General features: G+C 40.8%; 2 protein-coding genes across 6 annotated transcripts; both read left to right on the top strand.

Moving 5' to 3' along the window:
* Positions 1 to 231: 231 nt before the first annotated feature.
* LOC112228407 (calpain small subunit 1) lies at positions 232 to 4451 on the top strand. Of its 3 annotated transcripts, none has more exons than XM_024393706.2 (11): positions 232 to 375; positions 1052 to 1132; positions 1589 to 1625; positions 1704 to 1796; positions 2058 to 2115; positions 2337 to 2421; positions 2574 to 2634; positions 2826 to 2904; positions 3149 to 3265; positions 3678 to 3736; positions 3916 to 4451. In XM_024393706.2, exons 2-11 carry the CDS (start codon positions 1086 to 1088, stop codon positions 3940 to 3942), a joined length of 663 nt encoding a protein of 220 aa, XP_024249474.1. In that variant the 5' UTR covers positions 232 to 375; positions 1052 to 1085; the 3' UTR covers positions 3943 to 4451. The 3 variants fall into 3 exon arrangements, with proteins under 3 accessions (XP_024249474.1, XP_024249472.1, XP_024249473.1); XM_024393704.2 differs by having other exon boundaries at positions 2568 to 2634; XM_024393705.2 differs by lacking the exon at positions 232 to 375 and adding an exon at positions 402 to 960 and having other exon boundaries at positions 2568 to 2634.
* Positions 4452 to 4892: 441 nt separating this feature from the next.
* Positions 4893 to 9695, top strand: zgc:153990 (uncharacterized protein LOC768125 homolog). Of its 3 annotated transcripts, none has more exons than XM_024393692.2 (5): positions 4893 to 5285; positions 6148 to 6359; positions 6634 to 7167; positions 7287 to 7340; positions 8626 to 9695. In XM_024393692.2, exons 2-5 carry the CDS (start codon positions 6233 to 6235, stop codon positions 9066 to 9068), a joined length of 1158 nt encoding a protein of 385 aa, XP_024249460.1. In that variant the 5' UTR covers positions 4893 to 5285; positions 6148 to 6232; the 3' UTR covers positions 9069 to 9695. The 3 variants fall into 3 exon arrangements, with proteins under 3 accessions (XP_024249460.1, XP_024249459.1, XP_024249458.1); XM_024393691.2 differs by having other exon boundaries at positions 4893 to 5840; positions 6145 to 6359; XM_024393690.2 differs by having other exon boundaries at positions 4896 to 5285; positions 6145 to 6359.
* Positions 9696 to 10584: the final 889 nt, after the last annotated feature.

Genomic DNA, 10584 nt, shown 5'->3' with positions numbered 1-10584 from the left:
ATCATCATTTCAGGTTTTGCTAGAAACTTGCTCACATGTTGTGCAGATAAGTATTTGACTTGTTTCAAGAGAAATGTTCCATTTTTCTTCATAATTTTTTGTTTTTTATATTTTTGTACAGATAACCATATACATATGTTAGAGATTATAGTATTTAATTTGTGGTTTTATCAGGCTTGTGGCAAAGATTTTCTTCATGTGGTCAAGTTATGCTTGGCGGTAAAGACATCCCTTTTCTTTTCATTATCCACTCAGGGTCGGGGGGACACGTGTAGCGAGTTTGATTGACAGCGTCAGTGGGCGTTTACTAACTTGGTTAATTTGGGTAACATCCTTCTTTCTATTTACAAGTTCACTCACTGGCACCAAGTCTTGGTAAGTAAATACCCCTAACATGTTGACTACTTCGGTGTTATTATAGTGTTAGTGTAGCCTCGTTTGCTAATATAAGATTTGCCTACTAACAGTAGATTAGCGCACTGCTAGTTAACCTTAGCTGCTTCCTGTCCAGGCAAGCTAGCTGGTTTGTAGGCTTGCAAAAAAGGACATACATTTCTTTAAACCTACATCCATTCTACAAAATATATTCATAGCATTGATGTTGTGTGGCTACCAGGCATTTGTCCGACCTACATTAGCTGTCATACTTTGTAAGCTAACGTTAATTTAGCTGGCTACATTATAATGGTCGGCCAATTAGCCATCTAACCAGCTGTCGTTGGTTTAACATTTTTTTTTAAGTATCATTCGCTGGGGTATCTAATTTAGGATAATTTTACTTTTTTTAAGCAGACCAGCCAATTTGGATACGTAAAAATTGTCTGGAAGGCATTTTATTGGCAAGGCGTCATTGGGTGAAATATTTGCAGTGGGTGTGTCCTCATGTGTCAACACTGAGTCATTAGCCTACACTGTTAGGTTTCCGTTATTCTTGAGATTGCCATATGCTTTCCATTATGGGTATTTATGACTCTATTAATGAATAATTAGGGCTATTTCAAACTACTTTAGAAACGAATACGTTTTTAATCTGTTTTTTTCCCTTCTACAGGTTGACAAATTCAATTAAATTGATTTAATTAAAGATGTTTCTGGCCAAAAGACTCATTGGTGGCATTCTTGATGTTGTAAGGTAAGGATCTGGCTATAGTACTAAGGACCTCTTCTAAATCATTTGCACTTATTATGTATAAACAATGTTTATACATAATGTAGTTAGTAGTGTTTTCTGGGCTTTGCCGAATGGGAAGGGGGTTGAGGCTTTTTAGGTTGTGTGGGTGCAAGTGGAATGAAAGTTGTCTAATCTCAGGACTTTGGCACTGCTTAAATTGGTTCTATCATTGCATAGACTTTCAGGTATGGATAATATATTCTCACTGTGCTGTTTTAATCAATTTGGAATCAAGAGAGAATACAAGGTGTTAATTGTTTAAGCTAAGTTGGACAGGAGCATGATTCTTCAGCTAGTAGTCACTGCAGCTATTACCACTGACCAAGTCAATCAATGCCTCTATATCTCTGCATTGCTATCACTCTTAGGAATGCTACCCAGTGACTAACCTATTCATCTCCACTGTGTCCCCTTCAGCAATATTGATCCAGCTGCTTTTGTGCCCTCTGACCCAGTGAGTGGCATTGCTATTTCATAATTTATCACCAGAATACACAGTTGTTATGGATAATTTCCTAACGTTATCCTGCAGCCTGCACCACGAAGGCCACTTGCATATGCAGAGCAGAGTGAGAGTGATGAGGAAAGACAGTTTCGCAAAGTCTTCCAGCAGTTGGCTGGAGATGTGAGTACGATATTTCCTTGCTACTACTCCCTCACCATATTCCTATTTTGGTTTAACTTCATAGTACCTCTGTAAAAGTAAACACCTTGTGGCAACCATACACCTTGCCATTAAAAAGGCACCGTGACTGCTGAAATGCCTTTGGTGCAGGATGATCTTCATTTAATGGCTCAAATTCACTACTGAATACTGTGAATAGATGCACTATGCATGCTATGCTTCAATGTTGGGAATAATTCAAATGAATAACTTTTCCTTCAGGACATGGAGGTGAGTCCCATCGAACTGATGAACATCCTGAATAGAATTATTTCCAAACGTAAGTCAGGGTTCTATTCTGTCTATTTCTGCCTGGATGTACACGCTTGCGTGCTTTAAGCAAGTCTCTACGTATGCCTGTTTATTGACAATCCTTTTCTATACTAGAAAGCCATGTTTGAGATGTAATATTCTTGATGAATTTCTCAGTGAGGCTGATATGTATTTGTGAATGAGTAAGGGGATGATACGCTGAGTGATCTGGCTGCTTTTTAATTTCAGATGGTGACTTAAAGACAGACTGGTTTAGCTTAGAGTCCTGCAGGAGCATGGTGGCAGTCATGGATGTATCCTTCCTGTCATGGATGTATCCTTCCTGTCATGACCTGTTTGTGGTGGAGGTCAGGGTCCAGGCTGTGACTTAACAAAATGTGGAAAAAGTGAAGGTGTATGAATACTTTCCGAAAGCACTGTAAGCGTCAGGTTTTTGTTAACCTTAACTCTGTTGCTGAGTGACAGCACTGGAAAGCTTGGATTTCATGAGTTCAAACACCTTTGGAACAATATCAAGAAATGGCAGGTGAGTATTTAATTTCCACCAGCTTGGTTAAAAACTATTTGTCTCATTATTTCTTGATTTGAATAATGAAGTAGTTTGAGAGTATTAGCACTATTAGAAAGTATGATAATGTGTAACCATGGAAATTGAATCAAATAAGTATTATACTACATAAATGTGTTTCAAAATAAAGGTTTTTGTTTTGTTTTCAGGGTGTGTATAAGACTTATGACACTGATGGCTCTGGGGTTATTGGTGCAGATGAGCTTCCCAACGCTTTCAGCGTTGCAGGTTAGAGATATCATACAGCACAGAAAGATTTATATCACTGTTTGGCAGACACTTGTTACAGCTCATATGTTCTTATAACATTGCACTGTGATATGAATACATTTTGAATGTCAAAACTTTTTAAGTGGTGTTTGAGATTGTAATCCTCTGTTTCCAGCTTCATAGTTAAATGTTTAGATATCAGCATTTCAGTTTTGACCAAGGATATAAAACCTAAATATGTATGTCTATGGTTTGGACCCAGGCTTCCGCCTCAACGACCAGTTGTTCCAGATGATCATCCGCAGATACAGCGAAGAGAATGGGGACCTGGACTTTGACAATTACATTGGCTGTCTTGTGAGACTGGATGCTATGTGTCGTAAGTCTGATTCCCTGCTCATTTCCATATCGTCGTCATGGTAGGGGTTCTTTTAGCTCTGTATAGAGTTTAAATATAGAAACCATATGCATTAACCTTTTGGTACATGTGTCAGCACAACTAATGGTACTCCGTTTGAAAATAATGGGGTACATAATCATTGGAATATTTTATTGGCAGTTTTCTCTATTCAAAAGTCAGTTGCACATCTGAGCTATCTTTTTTTGCAGGTGCATGGTAACAGTTGATAAGAAACCTGCACACTGCTCTTGATAGAGCCTTGTTGACCTCAAGGCCTTCATTAGAGCTGCCATTTGAATAGAGAAAACAGCTTTGCCAATAAAATATTCCAATGATTATGTACCCCATTATTTTCAAAGGAGTACCATCTGTTGTATTTTCCTGATTTCAGGTGCCTTCAACACCTTAGACAAGGATAACGATGGAACCATCAAGGTCAACATTCAAGAGGTAAGCATGTCACACTTACAAGCTGTACCAATGAGATGGTATTCTGAATGTAATTAGCCTAGCAAAGCTACTTTGGTTTTTGGCATCACTGTACAATGTGTTCCTATCACACAAGAGGTCAAAACCCACCATTGTACAGGGTTGATGTCAAACAATTGTTTTAATTTGTTTCTTTGCAGTGGCTCCAGTTGACCATGTATTCCTGAGCTTAGGACATGCCTACAGGTGTTTACAAAACCACTCCATTTCTATCTACTTGATGCTGTGCTTTAGACCACTCCATGGACCCCCTGTGCCAGTCCCCCAGTGTATGCAGGTTTCCATACATTATTTGCAACCTACACAATGTGAATACAGCTTTTTCATACAACAAAGGGGGAGTTGTAGACTAACGTGGGAACTAAAACCTGCACACACAGTGGTTCTATGGGCTGACACTGAGAACCTCTGGGCCACTCGATGCTGGTCTTGCATTCAACCAAGAGTATCTGCTTGTTTTCCTTTTGAATTGAAGAAAAGACAGCATTCACCTTTGTAGAGGTTCTTTCCAATAGCTCTCAAAAGGTAATCATTTACCAATCATTTTTAAGCCAGTTCTGAAAGTCTATAACTATGACATACATGGTGTCGCTACACATAATTGGTAACTGTTGCCATAAGTCACTGAAATGACCTGTGTAATTTTGTATGGAATTAAAGTAATCCTAACAATGTAGTGCTTGTGTTATTTCAACACCTCAAGCGTACTCATCTACAAAGTTGTATCAGTCATATGTACAGGATAAACATGGTATACCCTGTCCAATGAAATGCTTACTTACAGGTTCCTTCAACAATAAAAAAATAATACGAACATAAAGTAAATGGCTCAATAGAATAAGAATTTTAGCATAATACAGGAAGGCACAATTTAGAGTCCAATATTTACAAGTGTTTAAAAATTGTGCGGTATTTAGCAATAACATATCTGGTAGAGTGAATGTATGTGCGTGCTGAAGTGCAGGTGGTCAGCCCAGTTGAAGTGTTCGGCAGTCTATATCGGACTTCATGCTCCGATACCATATGCCCGACAGTAAGGGAGTGAACAGCTCATGGCTGGGGTGTGTGGGGTCCTTGATGATGCTGCGGGCTTTCGTTTGAGTAATGTTAGATGTCCTGGATGGCTAACATTTCATCAGTTTGTTTCACCCATGCTCTGGGAATACTGGTTGTGTTTACCTGATGGCTGGATTAATACATGTATCACCCGTCGTGGTTACCTTGACCACTGTTTCTTCATTATGATGAAAAGCTTATTAGCTACTTCTATATTACGTTTTTTTTAGGTGCTTGGGAAAGTTAACTAAGTGATTCCGTGCTTTTGTCATTTCAACGTATGATTTCAACAGCGCCATAGCTCACGCATTGTGGTCAGTCGCAGGACTTCTCATTCCAGAAAAAACACGTACTGAGCTTGCGTACAAACTAGCGCGAGACATCGGACTGTGGCTAGCTAACTACGAAGTTTTCGGACTAATCGCAGAAATCACAACCTTTCTTTCCCTCAAAGGTAAAACTGTAATGCAAAGCAATATTACAAATATCTAGCCTATTTTGGTGTTATTTTTCAGTCTCGTAAAATGAATGAAGAGGCGACATTGCGTGCGCAAACGTTTGCTAGCTACAATCTTGTTAAGACGTGACTAGCTAACATAGCTAGCTAGCTTACTTGTTCACGAAAAAAACGCCCAAAATGTGAACAATGAGCAGTAACGGCATTTTGGATGTTAAGGCATTGTTTTTAAAAAGTCCAAATATGTTACCATATTGCAGTTACTAACCGGTTTCGCCGCTATCGCATAGATAACATCCTAGTTAGCTAGTTAACTAACAAGTACGTTTTTTGGGTATGGGTAAGTTAACGTGAACTAATGTAGCTAGCTAGCAGTCTAGCCCGTAAACCGAGCTAAATCAAGAGAGCACTGACTGCTGTCTGACGATGATGATGATGATGATGATGATACTCGGGTTGCGTCTGTCTTCTTGGCAAGACAGGCTGATGACTGGTCAACAAAGGGATTGCGCTAGACTTTGACAGCTGTGCAAGTAATTTATAGGGTGCAAGGTTTGTATTCATGATTCTGTCATGCAATGTTGTGATTGGGGGAACCAAATTGAATTCAATTAACTAGCTAATGAGTACAGACGCTCATTTGCGGGCACACTTTACTGTAGCTGAATTTAGATGCACTTGCTGATTTTCTTTATCTTATCCACCTTATTATATTATCAATCAACAATTACTCAAATTGTTATTTTGTAATCTGATATTTGTATTCAGTATCAAATGTTTCCTTTTAGTTGTACGCTGTTGGGTATGTGATAGAGGTCCAGTGATGTATTATTATGAGTTACATTTTTGGCTCCAGAAGAGCTAGTAGTATCCCTACTAGGAGGACTGAAGGCAGAGACCAGCGAGAAAGAAGCAGACCAGAGAGATAAGAGGTATTGTGGAAGATGTCTGCCTCGCACTTCTTCAATGAGGACAGTGTCACGCGGTTCAAAAAGAGAAAAGCTCGCTTTACCTTCAGTGAGGTCCACATCCTCCTAGATGAAGTGAAGAAGAATCGGCACATCGTTGTCGGTATGTACCTCTGTACCCTGCAGCACTTCATGTTGATGTGATGATAAAAATAAAAAAATTGTTTAAAACTTTATCCCAATTTGGGTGTCATCCCAGGCTCATGCCTGTGTTTCTTTTCAGAATATAGACACGTGGTCATGCTTTAATTTTGCAGAGGCACAGTAACTCTTGTCTTATGCTCAAGTACCGGCTCCTCTTAGACACCAGTATGTATGGCCAAACAAACACCAGCATTTGATCCTTTTCTTATTAATTGTCCCTCTGACTCTTACAGGGAAGTTTAACCGCGGTGTACCAACGGATGTGAAGAAGCGCGTGTGGGCGGAGATCACAGCCAGTGTGAATGAGATCGGGGAGAGCCAGCGTGAGGTCATCGAGATCATCAAGAAGTGGTCCGACCTCAAGTGCGACACCAAGCGTAAGGTGGCCGCCATGCGGTCGGGGGCCAACTTCAAGGGGATCAACTCGCGGCTGTCCCGCGACCTCAGCCCCACAGAGAACATTGTGCATCAGATTTTGGAGCTGGATGGAAAGCGAAGCCGGGTGCCAGGTCTCCATTATGGGGCTTTCAAGGAGGGAGATGATGATGAAGGACCAGAGGAGGAGGACGAGGAAGAGGACATGGCGGGGATACACAGTTACCCCAATGAAGGAATAGACGTCTCGATGCCACCACCCTCCACGCTTTCCTCGGCAATGCCCATGTCCTTTTCCATGGGGATGCCCATGCCAGGCCCTGGCCACACACCCATACCCCCGGTTCAACCCAAAGATGACCATTCTATGCCAACCTACAGTGGCTCGTCCAGTGAGTTATCTAATTTGAAACTGGAAGGGTCTGAGTTGTTCAATTTATACACCACACACAACTTTCAAGGTGAGGGTTTATCGAGGGTGCATATTCACATATTAGATTTTCTGTTGCAGGAGATTCTTCACATCCCTCTTACGAAATGCAGTACGAGATACCCACTGGTGAAGGTAACTGCGTTGACCCAACATTCAACTCGCTTTATTTGTCTATAGGGTCCGATTTGTCTGGTATTGCAGTACTAGAAATACGCTTGTAAAATACTGCCGGATGTGTGGTATACGGGCTGGGAATTGCCAGGGACCTCACGATACGATATCACAATACTTAGGTGCTGATACGATATGTATTGCGATTCGATGTTCCAAACATATTGCTCACCATACAGTGCCTTCAGAAAGTATTCAGACCCCCTTGACTTTTTCCACATTGTATTTACAGCCTGCATTTTAATTGGATTCAATTGAGACACAACACATCACTGAGTACCACTAAATATTTTAAAGCATGGTGGTGGCTGCATCATATTATGGGTATGATTGACATTGGCAAGGACTAGGGATTTAAAAAAAATATATAAATTTAGATAACACAAAAAAAAGGGAATAGAGCTAAGCACAGGCAAAATCCTAGAGGAAAACCTGTTTGTCTGCTTCCCAACAGACACTGGGAGACAAATTCACCTTTCAACAGGACAACCTAAAACACAAGGCCAAATATACACTGGAGTTGCTTACCAAGACGACATTGAATCTTCCTGAGTGGCCTAGTTACAGTTTACTTAAATCGGCTTAAATCTATGGCAATACTTAAATGGCTTTGTAGCAAGGATCAACATCCACCTTGACAGAGCTTGAATAATTTAAAAAATAATTTGCAAATATTGTACAATTCAGGTGTGCAAAGCTCTGTTACTTACTCAGAAAGACTCAGCTGTAATCACTGCCAAAAGTGATTTTAACATGTATTGACTCTGGGTGTGAATACCCAGTTATTTCTGTATTTAATTTAATACATTTGCAAAATATATATATATTTTTTTGCTTTGTCATGGGGTATTGTGTATAGATGGATGACAAAAAAACAACTTTATCAATTTTGAATTCAGGCTATAATCAGGTGGAATAAGTAGAGGGATATGAATATTTTCTGAAGGCACTATATTACATGTCTGCTGCAGAGGGACAAAAGCCATGAGAAAACTGTTTTTATCAGTCATGGAAATAAGCTCTGAAAACCTATTTTAAAAGATGGAGAACAAGCTATGAATACAAAATACCGGAGTTTTGGTGCAGTTACAGCCAACTAGAGCAAAAATATTGCGACAATGTCAATACGATATTGTAAAAATGTATATCCTGATGTGTAACTATCGATTTCTCCCCCCATCACTATGTGGTATGTGTAACCTCAAACACACGCACAAGTTCAGTGTCACCTCTTGCCTTTCCCTAGACACTGAGAACCAGTTTGGGCAGACAGATGACGAGCGTCAGGACGAGCTGCCCCCTTCTACCTCACAGACGTCCAGCCTCACAGAGGACAACCAGGGGAGCGGCGGCGGACCACACCCCTCCACAGGCACCCAGCCCTCGCCCTCATCGTTTTCCGCCGCACCACCTACAGCAGGCCAGCCACCTCGGAACGCCAGGGAGAGCATGTTGCAGAGTGCCTCGCTGAGCATTCAGGAGCAGCACGCCACCAACACCGCGCTAGAGACGGTGTCGCGCTCCCTGGAACTGCTGTCCGAGTCAGTGCAGCAGCTGGCCGAGACGCAGCAGGAGTTTGTGCGCGAGTCGCTGCAGCTGCAGAGGGAGACGATGCACATACTCCGAGACTTCACCAGTGGGGCCCTGGCCCTCATGCATGACAAGCTCAATGGACGTCCGGCCCTATAGCCCAGACAATGCTGCACTATCTGCCCCTCCTGTGGAGCTGGACGGGTGTGTTCCTTTACACTGGGTACAAGGTTGTTCCATTTCTTTCATTGAGTCATTTACTCCAGACATTTTTAGTGGGTTGTGTTCCGAGTTACTGTATTTTATAGGAGTAACCCTACTGTCTGCGTAAATGTTTAAATTATGAACTGTGTGTTATCCCGCCAAGGGAAATACAGAAACTCAAAGCAGAATTAGGGGTTTCTTGCACAAATTAAGAGCCTATTTGTTTCTTCCCCCATTTCTCAGATCATTAAAATGGAGTCTAGTTTAAGGCTCAGAGAGATTCTAAAACTTGCCTAATTTTAGAGTGCGGTAATAATGTAATGTTTCCTAAAGTGTCCTGTTGTATCATGTTGAAAACAGGTTCTATCTGATAAACATGTTAGAGCGATAAGGCCCCGTCATTTGTAAAGGTGTGCATACTTATTGAGATTATGGACTGATTTCTGTATGTTCCTTTTTTTATGTGAGACAGTTTTAAACTAATTCTCCTTTTGTCTACTATGTTGATGTAGTCTCCTTATGTACTATTGTACGGAGATATTGTAGAACATGTAAATAAATATGATTGATAACTGCTGTAAACTGACTTTAAATTGCTCTTATTATACAGTAGGACCTTGGAGATACAAACACATTGGGAATGAAAGTCATTCAGAACCCTTAAATGTCTAACTTTCCAATAGCGTAGGTTCATAAAGGTGCCGGCAAATGCCTCGCTTACCCAAATGTCTGTATTGTACATTGCTCTGTTACACATTTGTGAAGTCATTAGCACAGTATACATGATGCCAATTTTGGCTTCAAGACGTAGGCAATTGGAGAAAATTTGACAAACTGACTTGTTGGAAAGGTGGCTATCCTATGTCGGTGTGCTACGATGAAAGTCACTGAGTTCTTCAGTAAGGCCATTATATTACCAATGTTTGTCTATGGAGATTGCATGGCTGTGTGCTCAATTTTATACACCTGTCAGCAAAGGGTGTGGCTGAAATAGCAGAAGGGGTGTCCACATAAACTATATATAGAAAAGTATCTTTATGCGCATTTGCCATTCACTTAAAATCCATATGGACAATTTCGATTGCATATTTGTTTTTTTTATCCTTAAGCCAGACACTGGTCTTTAGCACATGTTGGCAATGTTTAAAAGGCAAAAGTCCTTTACTTTGTTATTGCCCATTCGGTTGAATGGTCAGTCCTTAACTCCGGTCAGTCTAACTCTTAGGTTTGTATCTTTGACATTCTACTGTACATAAAAGCCAACCACATGCACCTCTGTGTGTACAAGTCATGTGCGGGTGCGAGTCGGACTGTTACCAAGGGAGAGAGCAGTGTTGCCAATTTAGCGACTTTGTTGCAATATTTAGCAAGTATTCAGACCCCTCTTGCTACACATTATCCCAAAAAAATCGACTGGCGACAAATCTAGCGACTTTTTCTGGTGTTATTGGAGACTTTTGGAGACTGACGT

The sequence above is a fragment of the Oncorhynchus tshawytscha genome, linkage group LG30 (genome assembly GCF_018296145.1).
Source record: "Oncorhynchus tshawytscha isolate Ot180627B linkage group LG30, Otsh_v2.0, whole genome shotgun sequence".
Classification (NCBI taxonomy): domain Eukaryota; kingdom Metazoa; phylum Chordata; class Actinopteri; order Salmoniformes; family Salmonidae; genus Oncorhynchus; species Oncorhynchus tshawytscha.
Note: the sequence above shows the minus strand (reverse complement) of the source record. Positions and strands in the feature narration are given on the sequence as shown.